This window comes from Zeus faber (assembly GCF_960531495.2).
Source record: "Zeus faber genome assembly, chromosome: 12".
Taxonomy (NCBI): domain Eukaryota; kingdom Metazoa; phylum Chordata; class Actinopteri; order Zeiformes; family Zeidae; genus Zeus; species Zeus faber.
Window position 1 is genome coordinate 3,504,397 of NC_137196.1, and position 27,202 is coordinate 3,531,598.

Here is a 27,202-nt window from a genome sequence, read left to right on the forward strand (position 1 = left end):
ACAGCCCTAATATAAAAATACATATATATTGTTGGCCGTAGTATGGCGCCTGAGAGAAATGGCGCCTGAGAGAAATGACATGGCGTTTTGCTTAAAATGGCGGCTCTAGTAGAAAATGTCCCTTTGTGACATTTCACATCCATATAGCCTATTGTGACAACCTGCTTAGGAGAGACTATATAGGGTTGTGTCTTTGTCGTCGCTCTCTCTCTCTGGCTCCCGCTCGTCTCTTGGTCTTTGATGTGTGCTAAGTGCTAAGTGACCATGTTGCAGTAGCGCCAATAAAGGATCTATTTTGCATCGCACCCGTCTCCGTCTTATTGAGGAACCTCCACACATCAACCAACCTGGGAGGGATTGGTTTTCTTCAGGATCCCAACAGTTTTGGGGCTCGTCTGGGATATATGTATATATATATATATGTGTGTGTGTGTGTGTGTGTACACCGACCAGCCACGACATTAAAACCATGGGCTCATTTATGCGAAAGGTGTTGCAAGTCGTATTATCTGTCACACAAGTGCAGCCTCTTTTCGGTGCTGTGAGAGAAAAATGCATTTAATCAAATATTTTTATGGAGACAAAAGCCTCTTCCTGTTGAAGGGGGTTTAAAACATTGCCTCTGTGTTTCCAGGAGCACACCCCAGAGTTTATATAAAGAGACTGATCTTTCTCTTCAATGTCAATTGTAACATTGAAGAACCAGATCACATTTCTTCCTGTTTAACCTTGAATGGAGATTAAGGTAACCCCAGGAAAGATCATTTTAATTTATATTAGTCTGCATCTGCCACCAAAGTTTGCAAGTACCTGTGAATTGACTGCTTAAAGGTAACACCCGGGGAGACAAGTGAGGGGCACAGTCTTGAAAATGACTTCAAACAAACGGCCACAACCTCTCCATGGTATAAAGCCGTCTTCGTCAGAAAGAGGGTCAGACTGGTCAGAACACTGCTTTGGAGCAGTACCGAATCTTTCTCTTTATTCTGCAAAATAAATACCTTTAATATTCTCAGTTTTTGTTTTCTTGTAGCAGGCAGATTAACCTCACCGATCATGCAGGATAATTTCTTCTACAGTGCACACCACCAGACAATCTACAAAAGCTTTCACAGAGTGGAGAATGTGTCAAGCTGGACTTTAGTTTTTATTTTTTCATTTAGTATTTCTCTATCCATGGTGGTCCGTCTCTAATTACCATATTAATGAATAACCGCAGATCACCGCTGATGACTGCCAGTCATCTTGTTTTCAACTAATCTAAATCAGGATGGATGAGTCCTGATTAGGAAACGTTTACTGTGAATATAAATGAATTAGTAAACACGATGTGAAGTTCCTTTTCCTATCTATGTTCCCATGTATGTATCGATGCACTTCTGTATGTATGTACTATGTATGTGTATATGTATGTATGATTTATGGACCTGCCTATCTCTGTCAGTATATCGATCTTTTTATCTTTTCTATATTTTACATGGTTCTGAGTTGTGGCTGCAAATCTGTCACCCAAAATTGCATTCAAAGTAATCACTGATCAATGTAACTAAGAGGACAGAAGCAGAGCACTTAGCAGCAGGCTAAGAGATTCACTGACCATTGATTCTATGCTGTCTGTCTGCCTGCCTGCTTCAGTGAGTGGCTTTTCAGACGACAAATTTGGTGGAGATGGAGTGGACGGGAGCGACAGAATAAAACGAGGGAAGGAGGGAAACACTGAATGGGCTAAATCAGGGGGAAAATGAAAGCAATATCAGACTAAAAGTGTACATACGTGAATGCACAATGGATTTGCTAGAGTTAACTGTAAGAATATAATAGTGCTCGATGGTATGGTCTTACTTTAGTACCATCATAAAAATGCTATTGTATGTTGATATAAATATATTCGTTGCTATAGGTTCCTATTCCTAAATACTAAAATGTCGTAGTATAGTTATAGTATTGATTGTTTACTCATTGCATTATTTTAATACAATTATAGGCTATTGCGTTGCCTACAATATAGGCATTTAGGCATATAATACATTTGAGCTATTGTAACGCACATTAACTATGGTGAAATGGATAAAAAAAAAAAAGAAGAAAAGATGGAAAGAACAAAACAAAAGAAAGAAAGAACGAGAGAAAGAAAGAAAGCCCATTCCCAAGGCCTAAAGAAAGACGCGACAGGAACAACTGCTGCTTAAAAACTGCTCAGTAGACGGTGAGTGGAGAAGGAGAGGAAAGGGAAAGGAAGAGAGAAAAAGAGAAAGAGAGAGGTGTCCTGCCAGAAGGACTTAGCATCTGCAGCTGGAGCCTCTTAGAGTTGTCGAAGATCGCCTGGCTTTGCGGTAATACCAGCAAGCGTGCACCTATCATCCCTCCCTCCCCGTTTCACTCATTGTCTGGTTCCCCCCTAACCCTCGAAAAAAAACCAATTCATCATATCAGCTGTTGGCCATCTTCTTGTCCCACACTAGCACTTTGACATTTTTGTAGGTTGATGTCCATAACGAATCGGCCCAAGAGCTAAAATTCTAATTTGAATTTCGAGGTTCGGCGAAAATGCCCTCAGAGGCCAAAACAGAGAGAAAAAGATGCTTGATCTGATTGATCTGGATAAGTGTACACATGAGGCAAAGTAAGACCGTTGAAGATGTCTTGAAATTGCTTCTTGCTTAATGCAGAGCCTGAAAATGTACTTGTGGAAATCTCTGCCCACAGGTAAGGGTTAAGGGAGGGAGACGGAGTCCTCTGGCCATGGTGCGCCAACATGGCCAAGGTTTTTGTTGTGATCTAAAAACAATATGGTACGCTGGTCACAAGTATAAATTACAAATAATGATTATTATAATGATCAGGTTGATAATGATCATTTCAGGTGCAGGAGGAATGGTGTTCCACTACTGGGCTGCTGTTCACCAATCCCGTCTGCAAGACAGACAAACATTGAGAAATCTCTCTGCCTCAAGTCAGACCAATCAGAGCTACGGGGGCACTGATTGGGCCGATTCGGGACAGCTTGCGGCCACGGCAAGGGAACCATGCTGTCGTCCGCAGCCGGTGCATACCACGCCCCTTTGTCGGCCAACTGCCGATCCTCCCCGCTCCCCCAGAGCGGGAGAGAAAGTCAGCCATGACCATCTGCGTCACCGGCCTATGGACCACCCGGAAGTCAAAGGGCTGGAGAGCTAGGTACCACTGGGTCATCCGGGTGTTTGTGTCCTTCATGCAGTGGAAGCACTGCAGTGGGGCGTGGTCCAGCAGATGGTGAAAGCTTGTCCCAGGAGGTAGTAGTGGAGGGAACCTACTGCCCACTTGATAGCTAAACACTTCTCCAAAGCGCTGTACTTTGACTCCCGATCTGAGAGCTTGCGGCTGAGATACAGCACTGGACGCTCTGCCCATCCACCTCCTAGGACAAGACTGTGCCCAGCCCTCAGTTCAATGCGTCGGTTTGCGGACAGAAAGGAACTAAGAAGTTTGATTTATACAGCACTGGCTTCCCACAGAGAGATTACTTTACACTCGCAAATGCCTGCTGGCATTTCTCTGACCACTGGACAGGATCTGGAGCACCCTTTCGAGTTAAGTCGGTCAAGGGGCTGGTTAGCTCTGAAAAGTCAGGGACAAACCTCTTATAGTAGCTGGCCAGCCCCAAGAACTGCCTCACCTCCTTCTTGGTCTTGGTTCTCGGCGTGTTTGCAACCGCAGCGGTTTTATCAAGCTGGGGTTGGACCAGGCCTTTGCCCAAGTGGTACCCCAGATACCGTTCCTTCTGCTGTCCCACAGCACACTTCTTTGGGTTGGCGGTGAGCCCAGCCTGCCTCAGGGACTCAAGCACAGCGCCCACATGCTGCATATGCCGCTCCAAGGTGTCTGGCTGTGAATTATAACGTCATCTAGGTAGGCTGCGGCATATGCTACATGCGGACGCAGGATGCAGTCCATGGGTCTCTGAAAGGTAGCTGGGGCACTGAACAACCCGAATGGAAGTGTGCGAAAGTGGTGTAAGCCAAATGGCGTGGAGAACGCAGATTTTTCCTTTGACTCGTGAGCCAAGGGAATCTGCCAGTAGCCCTTGGTTAAATCCAGTGTCGTAAAAAAACTAGCTGTACCTAACCGGTCGAGAAGTTCTTCGACCCGGGGCATCGGGTAGGCGTCAAACTTGAACACCGCGTTCACCCTTCAGTAGTCCACGCAGAACCGGACTGACCCATCAGGTTTACCCAACGACACGATGGGACTAGACCAGTCACTTGTGGACTCCTCTATTACGCCCATGTCAAGCATGGCCTCTAATTCCGCCTGCACAATCTTGCGTTTGTGCTCGGGCAGGTGATACAGCCAAAAGCCATTTTCACCGCCGGGTCCTCTCCACATGGTGATTAATGAGGATCGTGAGGCCCGGCAGGGAGGAGAGAACATCAAAGAAGCAACACTAAAGTGCAGCTACGTCCGTCCTCTGGGACAGTGAGAGATGGTCACTTAACAGGGCCACAGTCCAATCCGCCGCTTTTTGAACCTCCGGCCCCAACTCATCCCCCTCAATGACCGACGTGACCAGAGCCACAGACGCCCCCTCCCTCCATTCTTTTAAGAGATTTAGGTGATAAATCTGTGTCGCGGAGGTTCAACAGTGGAAAGCAACAGTATCTGTCTGTCTGTCGAGGTGATTAGTGTCTTCCATGTATGTCTTCTGCTGCCATCCTAGCAATGGTGAAGTATAATTCCTAAATTCAGGATTTGCTGGGCATGTTTACTGTATGTACATACACAAGAGCAAAGTAACACATACTATATACCATGGCACTGAGCAAACCAGAATGTCTAGTGCAGGGGTGGGCAAACTACGGCCCGTGGGCCACATCGGGTCTTTTTAATCCGGCCCGCCGAAGATTGGTACAGAATTCATAATTATGACTGCATTCATTTCACCTTGACCTGTAATGCCTGGTGTTTCCACCAGGTGGTGCATTAGGCACAGTGACTTGATTTTGTGGAGCCCGAGCTACTCTCTGTTATTACTCTGCTACTACTCTGAACCCATCTGCAACAATGAGTGGGCCAAAGAAAAGAAAAGTTGACAGTGAGTGCCGAGTGTTTAATAAGGAATGGACAACTAAATACTTTTTTATCTAGGTCTGGTCAAAGGCTGTATGTCTTATTTGCCAAGAAAGGATTGCGGTTTTAAAGGAATACATTCGCCCTCACTTTTCTACCAAGCATGCTAATTACGCTAACAACCAATCAACGCATAACGGACAGCTACCGCTCAGAGGTTGGCAGCTGGCTTGCAGGCTCAGCAAAACACCTTTATCCGACAAACTGCCATCCAAGAATCAAGCACGAAGGCAAGTTATTTGCTGGCATTCAAATTAGCAAAAGCGAGGAAGCGTTTCTCCGAAAGGGAGCTTCTCAAAGAGTGTATGGTATAGACAGCAGGTATCTTGTGTCCTGGGAGCAAGAACAAAATTGAAAAAATTAGCTTATCACGCAGGACAGTAACTCACAGTAACTCAATTGTAAGTCGCTTTGGATAAAAGCGTCTGCTAAATGTAAATAAAATGTAATGTGTATCAGAGGGATTAATGACAATTTTGAGAAAACTGAGGAATTTTTGGCCATGGAATCCCTAAAAGGGAAAACAGGGGGGGAGGACTTGTATGACAGTGTGTCGGCGGTCATCAAGAGGCACAAGCTACCTTGGAGTACACTCGCCAACGTTACCACAGATGGATCGCCAAATCTGTTGGGAAAAAACGTCGGACTGCTCAAAAGAATCCAGGAGAGGGTGAAAGAGGACAACCCTGAGCAGGAGGTAATTTTCCTAGACTGCAAAATTCACCAGGAAGCACTGTGTAAATCCGTATTGCAGCATGACCACGTGGTGAAACCAGTTGTAAAACTTGTTAATTTTATTCGAGCGAGGGGACTTCCCCATCGTCAGTTTATTAAGTTTCTTGAAGAAACTGACGCTGATCACAGGGACTTGCTTTACCATTCTAATGTCCGCTGGTTAAGTTTGGGGAAAGTATGTCAACGAGTGTGGGAGCTCAAACAGGAGATTATCTCATTTTTGGAGCTACTTGAGAACGCTGACAAGTTTCCTGAGCTGAGTGACACAGATTGGATTTGTGATTTAGCTGTGGACATACTGACACACATGAATGAGCTGAATATGAAGCTACAAGGGAAAGACCAGTTCCTGCATGACATGCATAGAAAGGTCAGAGCCTTCAAAACTAAGCTAGCTTTATTCTCAAAGCAAATGCCAAACAAGTCATTCGCTCATTTCCCCACACTGGCTACGTTGAAAGAGTCCCCACAACATGTGAAAAAATACAGGAAATCACTGGATGACCTGCATGAAGAATTCTGCCGTTGGTTCTCTGATTTTGGAAAAATTGACAAGTCACTTCAGCTGGTGTCATGTCCCTTCTCACAAGACCCTGAAACGGCGCCACAGGAGTTGCATTTGGAACTGATTGATCTCCAATGTGACACCGTCTTAAAGGAGAAGTACAACTCTCTTAAACTGGATGAGTTTAATGCTTCATTAAGCGCAGCCAAATTTCCAAACATCCAGAAGATGGCACAGAGGATGCTGGTGTTGTTTGGCTCTACATATGTGTGTGAACAGACTTTTAGTGTGATTAACACCAACAAAGCACCCCACAGATCCCAGTTGAGTGATGAACACCTCAGATCTGTTCTGAGAATTGCTACAACAAAACTAACACCAGACTTTGATGCACTGGCAAAAATGGGTGATCAACAACACTGTTCCCACTAAAAGGTAAGTGTATTAACACTGTAACGCTTTTTTTCTGTTTATGCTTGATATGTATGCGTCTTGTGCTGACCCGGCCCGTCTGTCAAATTTTAAAAGTCAATGTGGCCACTGAGCCAAAAAGTTTGCCCACCCCTGGTCTAGTGTGTCACATGGTGCATTGCCACAAGACCTCAGCAAATATTTACTGCATGCTTCAAAAATAGCCACGGGACTTTACATTGGCAAATGACCATTCCTGTGCTTCCCTTATCCACCTTATCCAGCTTGTCACAAATGACATTTTCGACAGGCAACACAGTCTTAGCAACAGGGGTGCTCTCGACGGCCCAAGCCCTGAAAAGCACTCATCTGGAGGGTGTGGTCTCACTTTAAAGGGATATTCCATTTTTTTGCGAAATTAGCTTATTGTCTATCATTCCCAGATTCAGACGAGAAGGTCAATACAAATTTCATCCTTTTGTGTCAAATACCGAGATGCACAAGCATCTATCACAGATGACATGAATCATGAATGGTTTTGCTTCAAAAGTAGTTTCATGGAGCTGAAATTAAAAGCTGAAATTAAAACCACTAATATCTCAGTTTTAATGTTTTCATTAAAATGCAAGCACACCCACAAATATTTTACCCATTATAAAGAGGCAATTACTTAGGTATTACTTAAATAATCAGAAACTGGGAGATGCATTTCCTTAATTTCACAGGAGTTGGGCTAGTTGATTCCCCTGAAAACCAACATTAAATTCATCATTCAGCATTAAAATCACTGTTAAATTGGTTTTGACATTCTTGGGTGGGTAGACAAAATGTGAATTTACAAAAAAAAAGCTTTAGATTCCATTAAGTAGTCTTTATGGTCAGCTAAAAGTGGCTATATTTAGTCGTATATTTAAACCAGACCAACATACAAAGTATTCAATGGGGCTTGATGAGTACTTTGTGGGGCTGTGGAAAGCCTTACCTTGCCAATGTACTGATAATCGTTTCCGGTGTATTCCTCTTGAAGGAAGAACTGGTTCCACATCCAGCCTCTTCTCACCCTCTTGAGGAGTCTCCCCCCATTGATTGTCGATCTGGTATCACCCCCCTTCTCGCCGTCTTCCCCCGAAATGTAGCCTCCATTCGCTACCCCTTTTCCCGCTCGCATTGAGAACAGGGAGGCATTTAGAGATAGACAGAGAGTCAGACAGGCCCACAGCAGGCCGGGGAAAGTAGTCCGCATGCTTCAGAAAGTGTGTGTGTGTGTGTGTGTTTGTGTGTGTGTGTGTGTGTGTGTCTGTGTGTGTGTGTGTGTGTGTGTGTGTGTGTGTGTGTGCGTGTTCGTGTGCGTGTGTGTGTGTGTGTGTGTGCGTGTGTGTGTGTGTGTGTGTGGGTGTGTGTGCTTGGGTCCGAGCTAAAACGCTCTATCTGGCTAGGTTGATTCCCTGGGAGTGGAGGAGGGGTCTGTTAGTCCCAACACCTATAGTCCCAACACCAACTCAGCCAAAAGGAATGACCTGTAGGAGGGAGAAAAGAAGGAAAAATGAATTGAGTGCCTGGATGGGACAAGCAGGAAATCTCAAATCAAGGAAATTGACCCAAAAGGAAAAGCAATTATGAAATTATGATTTTTTAATTTCAAGATTTTCGCCTTCATTTTTTTAGCAGCACACACACTCAATCAAGCTCCATTTGCGAGTGCTTCAGGTAGAACAGGTTGCACTTAAACTCAGATCAATGCCAGATATCCTAAGCCTTGCTTTGGATGTAAGGTTCTGGGTTCAAGCGTTATGAGTCCTGGAAGTAAAACAAACTCAAGCACCATTACATACACACATATAAAAGCCATATTTTGAATTGCCATAACAAAGTTTAAAGTGTATTCCAACAATAACGGCCTCCTTCCCTCAAAGAAAGTTTTATTTTGGACTGACTTAAACATGTCTTGAAATTGGACGATTGCAAGTATTGCTGACCGACCCGCCAGTCAACAATCCAAGGTGAGAAAAGGCTCTGCTGTCTGATAATGGCACTAGAACAAGATACTACATTGTATCAGAATCAACACGACAAAGGCAGGCGTTTTATTAAAGGGGAACTATAATGATCCTTTAAACAGCTGTTAATATAAGTCTCTCTCTTCTCTTCTTCTTTCTGCTGCTCCCGTTAGGGGTCGACACAGTGGATCATCTGCCTCCAATACCTTCTGTTCTGCGCATCTTCCTCCCTTACACCAACCGCCTGCATGTCCTCCCTCACCACATCCATAAACCTTCTCTTCGACATTCCTCTTTTCCTCTTGCCTGGCAGCTCCATCCTCAGCATCCTACTCCCAATGTCCAAATCATCTCAATCTCACCTGTCTCACTTTTTCACCAAACTGTCCAACCTGAGCTGTCCCTCTAATGTACTCATTCTTAATCCTGTCCATTTTTGTCACTCCCAATGAAAATCTCAACATCCTCAACCCTGCCACCTCCAGTTCAGCCACCTGCCTTTTTGTCAGTGCCACCGCCTCAAACCGTACTACATGGCTGGTCTCACTACCGATCTGAAGACCTTCCCCTTCACTCTTGTTGGAACCCTTCTGTCACATCTCACTCCGAACACTCTTCTCCACCCACTCCACCCTGCCTGTACTCTCTTCTTCACCTCTTTCCCACACTCTCCGCTGCTTTGGATGGTCGACCCCAAGTACTTGAACTCATCTGCCTGCTCCACCTCCACTCCTTGCATTCTCAGCTTTTCGTCGCCCTCCCTCCCATTCAGGCACATCTATTCCGTCTTACTCCTGTGACTTTCATTCCTCTTCTGTCTAATGCATGCCTCCACTTCTCCAGGTTCTCCTCAACCTGCTCCCTACTCTAGCTACAGATAATGACATAATATCATCCGCAACAAAGTGTTTGAGATAGCATGATCGTAGTCATGAATTGATCAATTTACAGTAAAGCAGCGGAAATGTACATTATGCTTAACCAGCATTCTGTACACATGCTGTGTAACAGGCACCGGTAGTTCATCCTTGGATTTTCCTTTAACCTTTATTTGTTTGTGTTGAGCACACCCCCGGCATTTGTTAGAGTCCTGGTTTTTATTTGAGTAACTGTTTATATTTGAGGAAATATGGTAACTCAAATATATAAATTACCTTATCTTTTAAACCAAATGCAGCCTGGGAGCATTCCCAGGCGCCGGCCCAAAATTACGTCATTGACAGCCAGGGTCCAAGCGCGAACCTGTCACGGTTCTTGCATGGGTCAACCACGCCCCAATCACTGGTCTGCCTGGGCTCTGTCATGCTCCAGCTGTCCTCTCCAAGTTGCTCCTATTATGTACACATGGTGAAGAGAAAGAGGGATACTGTTGTAACAGTGGCAACAGTAGCATTCCTGTTCCCCCAACGAAACCGAGGACAGGTTCAATGAGCAGTGGCAACAATACCCCAGCCTTTCCTTGAGGGAGTACCATGACATATCAAAACAAGATAAATGTTGATGAGAAATAGTGGCCGTCCAAACGTTTAATCTAAAAATTAATCAATCTTCTCTAGAGTAGATTTGATTGTCTGGACAGTCTGTGTTGGCAACGGATATAGAGTTAGAATCGGTTTTATACTCGTTTTCCTGGCTCTCACAGCAGTTCAGTCTCCACCACCTCCCCGTCCCCCTGCTCCCCCTGGACTGACTGACTGAGCGTCTCCTTCCCCAGGGCCACAAGGAGCTGGAACAGTGCCCCCCTTTCCTTGCCGCACAAGGAACATGCAAAGACATTTGTTACCTCAAGTTCTCTTTGAAGGATAGACAGCCCATACTGTCCTCCTTGTGACACAGAGGAATGGGTCCACAATTGTTTTTTCTTTATATTCTTTTTCTTTTCGGAAAACAAGACTGCCAGCATCGCTATAGTGCTTCAATAGCCATGATTGACAGTTATTTTGGACCTCCTCCCTGACGACCTATGAACTTGCGCAAGGTCATGACAGGCAGCATACGTACAGCATCTCTGGCTGTTAAAGAGTGGGTGACAGTGCCTGTGTGTGTGTCAACTTAATGTCTCTCCGTAAGGGTAAATGTGTAATGAAAGAACACACGATCCATCTTTGTTTGTTTTTTTACACACCTCTAATGGTATTCAACAATCCCTTTCTTAAGCCAAAATCATTCTCAAGTTGAATCTAAATCTGGTCTGCATGGCTATTCATAATCAAAATAACCCTTGTTCATTTTATTCATTGCTTATTTTACAGGGCCAATCGGCAATTTTAAAGGAATTGCACAATAAATGGCTTCAAACTAACTTGCATATGTAGCAAGCAAATACCTAAAGACCGATATATACAGTACAATATAGTCGATAATACAATATAGATAAAAAAAATATGGAGAAGATTGTGACAAAACAAAAAAAAAAATTTTTTACAGGCAGAAAAGGCAAAAATACAGGGAAAATGTAACGCAGCAGCAGAATGGTAATCAGTCGGCAGGTCAGTCGGTTTTACTTTCACGGATATTTAGATTGGTGAAGTACTGTGTTTGCGCAGGTTGCAGTCTAGCTTTAACAATATATACAAAATAAATGAAATTATTAAACAACACAGCTGAGGCCATGGCCTGGCAGTGCCTGCACAAGCACCTGAGATCAGGGTTGAGGGGCTGAAAGTCTCCCTATTACAGAAGTGCAGGATTTATTATTAAGAAGTAAAGAGTATTTACACAAAAAAATCCAGTTCTTTGACAAAATAAAGGAAATAAATGTAGATCTAACATAAAATCACACTCTGAGCATCCGTCTGTATCTCTTCTATTTGCTCACTGTAGCGCTAGTTCTGTTCTGTCTCCCCCTGTGCCTTCACATTCAAGTTTGCGGGCTATAACAGATTTTAAGGTGGGCATGGCCAATTGCATTACAAAACATTTAAAATCTAATTGCCACCTTATTTCCCCACATACTGACTATGTTATCAGGTATGGAGTTCCATTTTCTCAGTACAGCAGAGAAAGCTGATTGGCCAAATGTTGACTTTCTGAATTGTGGTGCCAAGTCACCCCTCACTGAATTTCTTGTTAGAGATCTCTTGTTAGAGATCAGGTCAGGTCAGGCCTCCTTTAATAGGAGGACGTGCAAGATCATACATAATTGTTCCCTGTCCCTGTGCCCTCTCAGCTCACCTCGTCAGTATTTTTTTCAAGAAATAGCAAACAGGCCCATTATTTTGGGAGGGATTGAATAAAGTTGCCTTAAAAACAAAGGAGCAGTAAGAGTGTTTCGCTGGGGTGTTAAGCACGCGAAGACCCATGTTCCTGGACCCATCATTTCTGCATGAGCATCAAAGGTCACCAAGCTGAGAATATGTCACCCGAGGGAGACAAATTGCCTTGGGTTAAAAAGAACGAAGGGCTGGATATTGTTTTGTAACCCCCTCCCCCCAAAAAAGGTACCTTTCAAAAACTGCCTTTGTGGATGTATAAAACCGTTCTGGATCAATACATCTATACACAGTGAGAACCCTGGATGACACACAGCAATTGCTTCCATGAAAAGGAAATGTGCTTTTTTATCTTCCTACATCAAGCTATATCAATCTATCTTTCTATCTCCCCATGTCCTCGAAATTATCAGAGAGATCTCTTCCTGAAGGTCCATATAGAAAACATGTCGGTATGGGAACCCCTTCAAGATATTTATTAGTTATTTATATATTATTTAGTTTTGCAAGAGAATAACCTGTAGCAACTGGATTGTTTATTATCTGCTGTGCAATGAAATGTAACTTTGTACCCCGATAAATGCAGCCAGGAGACTTGCAGCACTGTGCTGTCTGGTAGATTCAAATAGCATTGTCCATGTTTCAATGAAGGCATACACAATATTCTTTGTCAGTGCCTCGGAGCAACATAAATGTCTTAAGTCACCAAGGGACTGCCATACCTATTTTTTCGTTTTTCACACCCAAGTTGCACCTTTTCTCCTTCCAAGTTACATGCTGTCTAGTATTTTGATTCCCAATGGAGAGTGGTCGATTACTGCTTAGTACAGAAGAACTTCAACAGGCATGTGTGTGGGATATCATGCCAATACTAGTCTAAAATAGGCATCATTACCTGAATCCTTGAGCCGAAGAAAAGAAAAGTGACTTAACCTTCTACCTTTCTGACACGTTCGATGTTTCTGATCTAGAAGTTAATGTCAAATCATTTGTCAATTGATTAGTGAAATCACGGTGAAAAACGGTTTACAGACCCAAACTAACGGTTTCAGTTTGTAATGTTTAGTACATACAGTATAATAGATGTTGTCAGTCCTCCATATCGGGGTCTTGGGACCCACATCGGCATTGACAAAGAGCAATCCCTAGTGTGTGTTTGTACACGGATCAGTGCACGCCGCCGTGCACTATGCTTATGCATACATCCTGTCCGCGAGTCGAATCCACGAAGCTATGTCAGCAAATCCCGTAGGGCTGATTCATTCTGACCTTTGTCACTCTGCAAGAGAGGGACCACTGTGCCAATCATTGCCACAACCAAATCATTCTTTGGAAAAACAAAGTTTTACCGCCATCCATACCCTACTGCTGTCGTCCACTGGAAACCCATTTTCTGCTAAAGTTTATGGGTGTCACGATTCTCCAAATCCACGATTTGATTTTAATTTTTTTAAATTGATTTTCCATTTAAACAAATGTACTTTTTTTCAGCACTTACAGCTATGCCATTGTTAAGCAGTTAAATTACAGGGATAAACTTTCCGGCACCGCTAGTGAGTTCCACTATTCACATATGCAGCTACATTCAGGAAAATATCTGTCTTGCACCTTTTCACAAGTGCCATGATAATTGGTGAGGCAAGGGACAGACCAGTAGAAGTCACCCGGTGTGGTCCCCGGTCAGCACCCCCTGCACCGGAGAGTGACGGACGGAGCAGCAGCGCATACAGCTGCAGCTCATTCATTTACGCGCACAAAGATTATGTGGACGAAGCACGCAAATAAAAATAAATATCTCTATGAAATAAATCCTGAAATATATAAACAAGGCGATACATTTATAAATATATGTTAATGTTATTATATAAATGAGTAAATATACCCCGGACAGACTGGGCGGAGGTGGTGGTGCCCCCGTGCCCCCACTCACGCCGGCTGAGGTGGGATTTTTCATCACTTTCATTGTGCCGCAGGGTTTCGTGAGACCCTACAAATCTTATGCAAAGTTGCCATTTTCAAGCATGCAAAGTGAGAAAGCTAAACTCCTGCAAGGGCACACCTTGGTCGCGGGGCAGGTGCACCCTCGCTCCCTCTCCAATTTGGAAAACATACCGTTAGTTTTTATTTTATTTCGAAAATTTTAAATAGGCTATTTTGGAAAACAGTAAAGTTTTAAGAACATTTTGAATAGGCCATTACAAAAAATATAAGGTTTTCGATTTTACTGAAAATTGAGACCTTTTAACATCCCTAGTTTGTACATGTGTTTAAATAGTATAAATGGACTGTAAATTGAAAATAAAAAAAGACCGTAATTCATTTTTTTTATTGGAGGACAGTGATCCCTGCCCCCCCATATTGCGAGCATATTGGACAATATTAACCACAAAAATACGGGGATAATCGCAAACTTGCTTGTGATTTCGAAGTTCAAAATGGATGCTACTTTCGATTTTTGATTTCAAATCTGAATCGTGACACCCCTACTAAGGATCTACCCCCATCCATACCCTACTCCCGTCGTCCACCGCACACCCTCACACTATGTTGAAAAGCAGTTTTCGTCACTTGATGTGCTTCAGGGTAAATACGTGGACTCACAGAGCTGTTGGATTATAGTTTGATACACTTTATCGAGAAAAAAGCCTTTAGGCTGCAGTGGTATACCCAAACCAGTCTCTCGAGTTTCAGCAAAACAGACTAAGGTAGAGAACATTGTACTACATTCACTCTCAGGCAGTGACAGCCTCAATTGCACCAGGGTTTGGAATGGAGGACACTGGGGGCTCTGTGGTCTAAATTGTGTGAGCCCTGGACTTAACTTGGACTTATCTTCTTTACACCAGGGCTTGTTTGACGGTGGCAAGGGGATACAAATGGCCGAAGTTCCTGCCCAGTCGACCTTTCCAAGGGCACGATGGAGTGTTTTTGAATGAATGTTCCCCTTTCCCTCCCTCCTGCTCATTCTTTGTCTGAGTCTCTAGCACCGACCCACCCCCACACACATGTACACTTGGCTTTTTTTCCACCTCCCTCCGCACACCACATCAGGAGTCATTATCAGGGCGCTCTGTAAAACAACTGTAATTGGATCCTGTGAAGAGCGAGAGGGGATAGATTGATTCTGGGCTGTCACGATCGCTCACGTCTTCTACCAGCCCCGGCAGGAACATAATGGAGCTGTAAATGGAAGATCAGGGCGCGTAATATGTTTTTCGGGTGGTCAAAAGTAGTCAAAAGTTGACATACACTTGTAAAGAAAATCTGTCATGGCAGTCTTGAGTTTCCAATATTAATTGGAGCACATACTTCTTTGTCACAAAAAATATTCATGAATTTTGGTTATTTTATTAATTTATTGTTGGTCTTCTGAAAATGTGACCAAATTTGCTGGGTCAAATATACATACAGCAATGCTAATATTTGGTTACATGTCCCTTGGCCATTTTCACCTCAGTTAGGTGCTTTTGGTAGCCATCCACAAGCTTCTGGCAAGCTTCTGGCTGAATCTTTGAAAATACTCTTGACAGAATTGGTGCAATTCAACTAAATTTGTTGGCATTTTGACACAGACTTGTTTTTTCAGCACAGTCCACATGTTCTCAGTGGGGTTAAGTCAGGACTTTGGGAATGCCATTGTAAAACCTTAATTCTTTTGCCATTCCTTTACCACTGTTGATGTGTGTTTGGGGTCAACCTTCTGGCTGATGATTTTAGGTTTTCCTGAGAATTTTGAGGTAATCCTTCTTCTTCAATTTACTTTCTGTAAAGCACCAGTTCCGCTGGCAGCAAAAATGGCCCAGACCACAATACTACCACCATCATGCTTGATGGTAGGTATGGTGTTCTTTGGGTTAAAGGCCTCACCTTGTCTCCTCCAAACATATTTCTGGTCATTATGGCCAAATAGCTTAATTTTTGCTTCATCTGACCACAAAACATTCCTCCAGAAGGCAGATTCTTTGTCCATGTCATCGAGCCTTAAGGTGCCGCTTCTGAAGCAAGGGCTTCTTTCTTGTACAGCAGCCTCTCAGCCAATGACGATGTAAAACACTCTTGACTGAACACTGACACCTGTGTTCCGTCATCTTTTTTCATCGCAGATGTGCTTTTTGGTGGTTCTTGGTTGATTATTGACCATCCTGACCAATTTCCTCTCAGCAGCAGGTGATAGTTTGCATTTTCTTCCTGATCGTGATAGTGACAACTATGCCATGCGCTTTATACTTACAAACAATTGTTTGCACAGTTGATCTTGGGACCTGTAGCTTCTTTGAAATTGCTACAAGTGACTTTTCTGACCGATCCACCGATCCACTCTCTCAGATCTGTGCTGAGCTTCTTCGACTTTCCAATAGTAGCATTTGTGGCTAATGAGTCTAATGAGTGTATCAAACTTTTTTGTATCAAATATTTAAATTGGCTCAGAGAAGTCGCCCGCTGTAGTTAATAATAATCACTCACAAGATGTTAAGACGCCATGCCACAAATTTGATTGACAAGATTTTCTATATCATCAAAATTGATCATTCAGGTTGCTGGCTGTATGTAAATTTTTGACCCAGCTGATTTGGTCACATTTTCAGAAGACCCATAATAAAATAACCAAATTCATGAAAGTGTTTTTGTGACAAAAAAGTATGTGCTCCAATCATTTTATATAAAATTGGTGACCCTCAAGTAAACTATAAATATTAATTATAGGTCCTCATCACACTACACCGGGCGCCCTTCAGGGGACCATTACTGTTCTCTGGCCTTATTATCTCACTGTTTCTCTGAGCACATTGGTCTCTCTTTTCAAACCCTTTATTTCTGTCACCTCTACTGATGGCACGAGTGAACAGTGTGGGTGTGTGTGTGTGTGTGTGTGTGTGTGTGTGTGTGTGTGTGTGTGTGTGTGTGTGTGTGTGTGTGTGTGTGTGTGTGTGTGTGTGTGTGTGTGTGTGTATGTGTGTGTGTGTCTGGGGGAGTGGGGATGTGGGCACTTTACAGGCAGTTGCTGATTCCCCTTTTCCGCATTTTGAGGGCTAGTTCAGAGCTGGTGCCTAATCTGGAACCAGTTCTTTGCATTTCGACAGCAAAAGAACCGGCTCTGGAACAAACCTCTGAGAACTCCCACAGGACCAATTAGAGGTGAAGAAAAGGAGAATGGCAAGGTGTGTATGTGTGTATGTGTTTTTTTTTTGTCTACCTGTGGCCCCTGTGGCATGAATGTGTGTGTGTGTGTCTGCCTCTCCCCATCAGAATAGAGTAGCCACCATCTGAAGTCAGACCTTGCCAGCCCAGACACCCCTACACACACACCCGCACAAACACACATTCTCTCACACACACACACACACACACACACACACACACACACACACACACACACACACACACACACACACACACACACACACACACACACACACACACACACACACACACACACACACACACACACTAGTCCTTTGGAGTGTGAAGCCTCAGTATGAATAAACCATAGGCCGACGCAATACTGACGCTGGCCCAAAAAGCTGCACCTTAACTTTAGACATTTTCTAACAAGTTTTTTTAGGGTGAACTTTTTCTAAGGAGAGGTGGGGACGTTTTTCAGTTTCTCCTGACATTCTCCTGCCCGTGTACTTTTTTCTCTTTAATATGGAACAGATTTCATCAGCTGATTATTCAAAGGCCCGCCACCATTTCAGCAAGAGTGCCTTCTATCATTCCACCATTTAGCAAGTGATATGCTCCCTCAATGTGTCTTAAGCCACAGGGACAAAGTCAGAAAACTGTGACTGTTAGTAATTCAGCTGCTCAGCCAGCAAACCTGCCAGTCATGTGCTACAGAGTAAGCCTATGGGTCAGTCAATCAGGGCAAGTCTAACATCGAGTTCAGTCGTCAGCTGGACCTCCATCCAAGCCTAGTCCGTCTAGGCTGACAATGTGTGCCCTTAAGGCGTCGGAGAAATCAATGGAATTGATGAGAGAGCCCATGCATGCACTTGCTCCTCCCATCCATGAACACGGTGTGATCAAATGTATGTCGTGTCCAAGCGGCATGTAGCAATCTGAGCTAAAACTACTTTTAGTTACCGTTTAAATTTCTTAAGCGTTTTGAGTAATATATATTATATTATACAGACATTACTATCCAGCAATAAAGTGGTTATCACCCATTAATGTGCTAAAGTACTACCTGCGATACAGTACATGTAATTCAAACTGTGGCCATGTTTTCTGAATTATCAGAATTAGAATCGACACGATGAAAAAATTAAAAACTGTGCCACGAAATGTAGTGCCACACCCTGAATTCAAATGGATCCACATTGGTTTAAAGGGCAATCAATCAACCCAAATACTCCACTTACACAAACAACATTGTATCTGCCTTTGATACAACAGTCGGATGGCATGACGTCAAGGCCATGAGCGTCATGGCATGAAGTCAAAAGTATGTGCTCTAACAATTAGAGCACATTCAAGAGAACATGTTCTTTGCAAATGTATTGCATCTTTATTAAACAAAATTTACATTTTGGGCCTTTGTGAACTCTGAAAGCCCTCTGTCAACAAGGACTGAGCTAACACAAACACTTTCAGAGCAGGGTGACCAAAACAAACATTTTACACAAAGCTTTGAGCTGTAAAACGTGCTTTAAGAGCTCCCTGCTTGGGAAAGGGTGTATGTGTGTGTGTGTGTGTGTGTGGCGGGGAGGTATTGGTAATTACCACAGTCCCTTTGTGGGGCAGTTGATTGACAAAGGGATACAACCAGAGACGCACAACAAGGGCCATGTAATCCCTTGCCCCCCCACCCTCACACTTGACCTCCACCACACACACACACACACACACACACACACACACACACACACACACACACACGCACACACACACACACACACACACAGGAACACATTCCCATCAATTACAAAGCCTCTCCAAGTCTAATCCTTCATGCAACCTGTGAACTGCATAAAGCTTTCAAAAATTAGGGGGGATTCGAAGTGTCACTGTGTGTGTGTGTGCGTGTGTGCGTGCGTATGTGTGTGTGTGTGTGTGTGTGAGCATGTGCTTGTGCAAGCACTGGACGCCACTTGCATCAGCAACAATTTGTCTCGGGTGGTGTCATCGGCACCAGATGGGGCCTCAGGAATTACTAGCATTATATAAACAGGAGAGGGGGGGCAGGGAAAGGGAGGGTGGGAACTCCGAAGGCTGTGTTCCTGGATCTGGAGTGAATTTCTAGAACAATATTTAAGGTTAGGTTGGCTATTTTTCACCCCAGGATTTAAACTTAAAATGTACGTTCCCATCATTTAGAAGTGTTCATAGCACAACCTCGCTGAAGGTTTTATTAGTAAGAATCTTGAATAGCCCTCTGCTGCAGAATGTCACTGTACTTAAATGCAGTGCAATGGGGCAAACATTGCTGGCACTGGTGTAGTTGAGGTTATACATGGAATTTACCGTCTCAATTGAGTCTACTCAGCAGACAGAAATTGAAACACACAGGACTGTACACTACTGTATAGTTGACCTATATCTCACCTATACGCATGGCAGCCCACCAATATCCATTACTCAACACACGGTTGACAGGTTGACAGGATATGTATGTATATATCAATTGGGTAAAGAGTTCTCTTTTTTTTTTTTTTTTTTTTTACCTGTGCTGTCAGCATGCTGGGCATACAACACAGAGTATTTGTATGCCTTCGCATCTAGGACAGAGTTAGTCTGCAAGTGGAGTTCAAGTTCTCAACCTGCAATGCAGCTCTTTATTAATTCTTAAATCATCAAGAACTGCTGCAATGACTCTGTCCTGTGGACAACCTGTAGAATGACAAGAGCACAGTTTTTGTTATAGAGAACCACCCCCAACCCCCCTCTTTGGAGAACTATTCATCATGTTTGGGTCTATAAACAACTGATCACTACTCCAAGAGGGGGAGAATCACCATGTGAGACAAATAAACATAGAAACAAACAACATTTACACAAAAAAATAGACATTGGACGACAGCATGTATTGAAAAACAGTTAATCAGTCACGTGGCCTCTTCCTGTCATAGTTATGGCAGTAAATGAGGGAGGAAAGGAGAGGAATGCAACCAGGAGGATGCTGGGGTGCACTCCAAGCAGCTGTGGTGGTGTGCGCGTGTGCGATGGGACCGCGTGTGTGTATGTGTGTGTGTGTGTGTGTGTGTGTGTGTGTGCCAAGCCGCCAGGTCTCCAGCCCATCCAGCAGGGGGGCCCACCCGACCGCACTCCGGCCAACCACGGCCCCACACCGACCTGCCAGCGCCCGGCCGACCCAGAAAACCCCAGTGCTCAATGTGTGCTGTTGGTAATTTCAGTTAAAATTGCGGGGTTGGGGGTGCGAGTCCTTCAGGCAAGTCGAACCCAAATCACTCGCACCCCTCCTGCCCCACAGACCCTGGTCCGGTGGAGGGTTATTCTGAGTAAAAATGGTGTGCAAGTGTATGTGATCGAAGCAAATATGAGTGGGATTAAAATTTCGGGACGGACGAGAAGCACGCTTGGGCAGGAGCATGACAGGCAAGGTGGCAGCTGCCCACTGCATCCTCACCCACATAGCTTCCACCCCACCCATCACGCAAGCCCTTGGCCTATTGTGTGATGAATGTGCTGAGTATGAGTTTTGGCACCGAGAGAGATAGGTGAATCGCGATCAGATCGATCCAGGGGCGCAGCAGGCCGGGGAGCAACCATGCGGACCCCCTCCCCCCGGACCCGACCGTGCCCCAGCACACCCACCTCCCATACCTGGTGGCAACCAACCTACAGGGATCAGCCACGGGTGCAGAGCGGTCCGCCATGCGCCTCCGCCATGCCGGGCAGCTCCGCGCCCCCATCAGGCCCCTGGTCAGCCCCCAGCCACCGAACACGCCGACCACAGAACAGAGGGTGGCAGATGGACGGCCCCTCTCTATACACATCACATCAGGGTTTCCGGCCTTAAAAATTCTGTTAATATCATCTTTTTTTGAGGGATGGCATTAACGAGCATATTGTTGAGGGTTAACATGCAGCCGGACTTCCCCTGGAGTCGTTTGTGCTCCCTCTGGTCGATCAAATGTTCTCATCTTGACAAGCCAACTCCATTTACTCGCAATCGGAGATAAAAAAATTCTGTGTTTTTCATGAAAGTTATCCACTCAGGTGGGTTTTAAAGACATAGATGAAATGTCAGTAACTCTTCATTGATTACTACTACGATTACATGCATATTCGGAGTTTATCAACAATATGCATCTACTGGGTCTCTTCTACATTTTTGTGAGGGACAGAGATTAGGTGCCAGTATACTCGCAGAGTAACAGAACTTTTTTGGCCAAAAGAAAACTTTTAGAACAAGGATGTAAACAAAGACAAAGTCAGTATTTTGAGCTTATATATAGGGGTGTGTCTAACCCCTCACGACAAACTATTCATCAGTTGACAAACAGTGTACTGACCCCAAATAAATCCCCTTAATCTATCAATGTATAAAATATCCGGGGTTAGGGTTCTTTTGGTGGTTCTCTTTCATTAAGTTCTTTCTTTGGGTGAAGTATATTGCCCCTTTAAAGGTCAGACTCTTTAACAGGCATGTTTTAACGGATTTAAGGACATAAAAGGATTTTAGGAGTCGTTTTTTTGCTGATTTTCCATAAATTCGTGGACAGTAAGTGGCTCTGCATAACTTACGCCAGTTCTTGTTGTCTACCGAAATTTGCATTTGGACGTGGGGGCAAACAAAAGAAAAAAGAAAAATCGTACCGACTGAAAGATTGATGAGCTCCCAAATTCGAGATTTCATCCTTGCAACGTTTTGTGCACAAACTCATCGGGCTCATGTTTCTTAAATGAGACCCAGTGATGCCAGGTGCTGAGGGCCACTCAGAGGACGATGTGTAAATATTCATATTGACCAGCGCTGCCGCTGCTTGACCCCTAATTAGTGCACTGAAAAGACTTGCAGTGAGAAGGCCATGCTTAGAAGCAGAACTGACAAGTGCATTGTTGCATGTGCCCTAATCTCTTAGAAGGTCCGTGCGCATTTGCAAATGCCTAAAATTTCAATATTTCATTACACACTGCGCAATTATCCCCAGCACCCAAAACTGAGAAAAGACTGAGAGATGGGAAGCAGAAAAAGGGGTTAGGGAGTGAAGACAATGACACAAGGCCAGTGGAACAGAGAGGAATTTGTTGCAGAGTAACAGCAGTAGAGATGCGGGGGGGTCAAGCGCCCCAGCGACCTTTCCAAAAAGCAGGGGGGTAAAAGGTTGATTAAGACAGAGAATGTTCTAGCTTCCACCGTTGGTCAACTGAGTGATAAAGGTGGGCTCAGATAAAGTCACAAGCAAGAAACCAAAGACGCTTTCGTGTGACTAACCAAAATGCATAGCCACCCTTGACCCTTGCAATGGTGCTTAGTTTCCATACAAGTCGCTACAGTCGCTAATGGATACTGCTGCGCTAGCGGCAGTTTATCCAACTTAAACCGTTTAGCCAACTTAAACGGCAATTACGCTCATATGCGCACTGTAAAAACTGCACTTTTAACCTAATTATTCAGCAAAAAATCATGAATAGTTAATGAAAGCTTCCAAGACCCAGAATCTGTAACACACGTACTCCACAAATATCACAAATATCGGCAGAAGACTTGAGTGTTTCAAATCTCTCCAGATACCGCAACGTATACTGATAACGGTATCTCACTGGTCAGATGACTAATCCAACCAACTTTATTTGCTCTAACTTTATCTTTCCTTTTGCATATGTCCATTTTTGAATGTGTTGTTGTGTGTACATTTTTCTTTTTAAGATTTCTCTGCTTTGTTCATTTGCACAGCCATTGGCGCTTGCTCTTTACTAATTTCACTGCACCGTATTTGCATATCTGAAATTTTTCAAGAAATCTTGAGTCTTTGAATCTTGCTCTTCTTGAATCTTTCTTGAATCCTTGTGTATGTGTGTGTGTGTGTGTGTGTGTGTGTGTGTGTGTGTGTGTGTGTGTGTGTGTGTGTGTGTGTGTGTGTGTGTGTGTGTGTGTCTAAGTAGAGGATTTAAGCATATCCATAGACAGAAGCAACAACAATCAGTTTTTTTGGGGTTATATTTTTTTGGAGATGGGTTTCGCACCTACATCAAAGTGTCACTGAGCTTCTTACATGCTGGGAAAGAACCTTCCAAATCATTAAAAGCACTGTTTGCTTTCCCTAAGATTATTTATCTGCCTGCTCAGTCTGTTATAACAGTGTTGTGATACTAGCAGTTCTTTTTTTAATGGACACCCTTAAAATTATTTAGCTGCTACTCTCAGTTTGTGCCGCTTTCAGGGCCAAATATAATCACCTTTATTAGTGTGTTTTTACAAGTGGTTTGCAATTGAACAGTTCAGAACTTGGCGGTGAAATGAATAGAGAAAAGAAAATACTTGAACAAAGTCAAATTGTCTTGCAAACTGTGATTGAGACAATTATACTTGATTTCTTTCTTACAAAGAAATTATCCTTTAAGAAATATTTTTCCGAAGATAGCTAAATAATCTTCCACACACAATTCGAACGAGTCAATAAATTATAAAATGAAAAACACAGTTCTATCATTTATCTTCTCAGGCTTTCTCGCTTGTTAACCTTCCATTTTATGCAGTGTGAGCTTTTTCAAGCTCCCAAGGAGTCTCTATTTCTTGCCCTTCACATAAACACAGACAGACAGACAGACAGACAGACAGACAGACAGACAGACAGACAGACAGACAGACAGACAGACAGACACACACAAAAACACACGCACACAAACAGCACAATGGCTCATTATCGCATTCACCGTTTGCTCACAATCAAATTACCATTATAGAAGCTTCTGAGGGGGCTTAATTTGCATACAGACTTCACAGTCAGACATTGCTTCCACTTTTCAATTGAGGAGGGTGATGTCACTGAACAATTAAAGTGATTGCTCTCTCTACAATTGCATTGTGTTCTAACTAAATGAATTTAACATCCACGGTGAATCAAACGGTGGCTATTTTCCCACGAAACACAGCGTCAGCGCATCCTAAGCCATAATTTCATTATGCCTAATTTCTATGAACAGAAAAATGTGAACAAAATCTTTAGGAAAAGATAGCAGAAGGCCATCCGTTTGGTAAGGAGCTTGTACATTTTGTTTGTATTTTACCACCAGCGAGCGGCAAACTACTCACGTCAACATCAAAATCAACGTACAACTTGTTGAGCGATGGGAAACCCAATGACCATTCAAGCATTCATGAAAAGGCGAAATGCTAAAGGAAATCCAGTGAGTCATTTAGTGAGTCTTTCTTGACAGGAAACTAGGGGGCGTGATTGATGGGGATTTTACAATGTCGTAAAATCAGACGTTTTACGACTGTTGCCAGTCAGGTGATTTTTCTCGCAATGATAACATTCCACGAGTTGCTATTAAGTAGCCATTCATATTTGATGGGTTGTGTAATCATAACAGCTTGACAATAGGATGGGCTTGGATCTTGTGTCGGAGCGACTCGAAATCGCAAATCACAAAGGCCACGAGGCTCTACCTTTCAAATGGCAATATTGGAAACTATTTTTCACCGATGTCATGAATGCTCAGGGTATTATAAAAGTGACAGATGTGCCATGTCTGAGTCAGAGACGAAAAGGCCCGGCACGTGAGGGAGTGACTTCGGAGGCAATATAACAGAGATGATGTCACTTGCTCCTGGGGGGCATGCGGGGGAGGGGGCTTTCAAGGGCACATCCGTACTGTGCATTCTAAAGGGGGGTGGGGGCAGAGAGGTAGATCGCCTGACAAAACTATAAAATTAAGGAATGTCCCTATCAAAAATAACTTAAATCCCTCAAGGCATCAAAGAAAGCAGCATGCTACAAATGAAGAAAGAACTGGACCAAAAAGAACAACCTGGGAACAACGTTGTTATACTCAACACGGCGAGAAAAAAAACAGGTGATACTTAGAGCGATCGCAACGCAGAGGAAGGTTGGCGATCTGCTGGAAAACCACGTAAGGTAAACGCAAAATGCTTCTTGTTCTTGACACTCTTTTCTTGCTCAAAAAGTTATGTTTCTCACACAACAAGAGGCCTCCTAGCAATTTTCCATTCATGACTGGCGTTTGCCTCGCCCTACGTGGTTGGTAGTAGCATTAAAATGGAGTGCTTACTTCAACCCATAACAAACTTCAACCCATATGAGGTTTTAAATGAGCAAGTTCATGGAGATTTATCCACAAGTTGTCTTGTCAAAGCTGTGAAGGGAATCGAAGCCATCAATGCTGAAACACCTGTAACGACTGAACGGGGGCACCTTTAAGGGTCAAGACAAGGTGCAGAGAGAGAGAGAGGCTCGGAGAGGAAAGGAACAGTTAAGACAATGAGGACGATGCTTTGGGGTACAGAGTATTAGAATATATGACAATCAAATATATAGGCGTGTTTTCTTGATATATCCAATACATGCTGTGCTCATGTACTCGTCATTCAAATCCTAATGTTATTCGGGATTATTAAATTTATGACAAAACACCAGTGGCATCGCATCATAAAAGTTCTCGGATATACAGAATGGAGGTACGTTTTGGTACTCTTTTGTATATTATTATACAATATAAATTGGTATTATACACTCCCCCAATACTTCAGGAAATACTTTGTGATGAATGAATCACAGTCAGATTCCTCTTCTTATTCCACTTATTAAGTGCGCACTGTGATATCATTATAGGAATGTGAGCCGTGATTGCAAAGTGCCTGGCTGTCACCATCAAACAGAAAGGGGTTATATGAAACACAGTCCATATGTGTTGTGCTATTCCATCCTCTTATTGCCTTGATAATAAATCCTTCCATGTCAGGCAGCCTGACAAGGGGTGTGTGTGTGTGTGTGTGTGTGTGTGTGTGTGTGTGTGTGTGTGTGTGTGTGTGTGTGTGTGTGTGTGTGTGTGTGTGTGTGTGTGTGTGTGTCTGTCTGTGTGTGTGTGTGTCTGTGTGTGTGTTAGATGAGGTCCTGTTGGTTATTTAACATTAGGGGTTAAGGAAAGGAACACTACAAGCTAAGCAGTCAGAGCCACCAGCATCATACTCCCAGTCTCTCTCTCTCTCCCTCGCTCTCTCTCTCGTTATATGCGTCCTCTGCCTCTCTCTTTCACTGCCCCCTTCTCTCCTCCTTTCCATCATTGGAAAACAGAACCATTTCAACTATCTATTTTTCCCTCTCCGCGTCTGTCTGTCTGTCTGTCTGTCTGTCTGTCTGTCTCGCTCTCTTTCTCTCTCTCTCCCGCTCTCTCTCCCCGTTTATCTGTCTGTCAATTCAATTCAATGGGCATTAGGAAACATACGTTTACATTGTCAAAGCAAACAGAAAACAAGAAAAGGATGGCAAAGAAAATATAACATAATATATGATATAATATGACAACATAATAATACAAAACAGCCAAATGTAAATGTGGCACACACACACTCTTTCACCCCTCCTCCCTTCTCTACTTCTTTCCAACATAACAATTCCCAACACAAAACAAGTACAGCTTAGGGCTTTTGCATGTGTTACCCACCTATGTTTTTACCCCTATTTTTCTTATTTAATAACTAAATAAATGTATAAACAAGAAAGCGTTGACGGTATGATTAGATTTATTTCTGAAGAATAGTCAAATAGAGAACATTATATAATTATTAATATAATGATAAGGGAAAAAATATTTAGATCTGTGCTTCCTGCGTAACCGCAGAGAGATAGGCCATCTCTGTCTAAACATCACTTATTTTATTATTATTATTATTTTTTTTTCACAGCGATCGAGGTTATTAATTATTCCGTTTCCACAATTCCACATCTCCTAACCTAGAACACAATAACGCACCACTATCACAGCACGCATTCAGTTGAGGGTAATAATAATAACAACAATAACAATAATAATAATAATAATAATAATAATAATAATAATAATAATAATAATAATAATAATAATCTCCTCGGCAACTAGAATGCGCACAAATAAAAGTTCCAGTCATCTCCGATCATCGTGACGGAGCATCCTCTCCGGAGCGCTCCCCCGGATAGTTAGAATTTCAGATTTTGAATAGATGAAATAGTCAGTCATCGTAGATGGGAAAACATGCTCTTATTGCAAAACGTATAAACACTTATTGCACTGATTTAATGTAATATCCCCAAAACTTCATAGTCCATTTC

The 27,202-nt window shown here is 43.3% G+C and overlaps 1 protein-coding gene across 1 annotated transcript in view; it reads right to left on the bottom strand.

The window, feature by feature from the left end:
- LOC307238459 (cadherin-6-like) overlaps positions 1-7,843 on the bottom strand; it is a 48,408-nt gene extending 40,565 nt beyond the window's left edge. The window contains exon 1 of the mRNA XM_080011445.1: positions 7,740-7,843. Coding sequence (XP_079867571.1) covers positions 7,740-7,802 — 63 coding nt within the window. The 5' untranslated portion in view covers positions 7,803-7,843. The remainder of the gene's footprint in view (positions 1-7,739) is intronic.
- Positions 7,844-27,202: the final 19,359 nt, after the last annotated feature.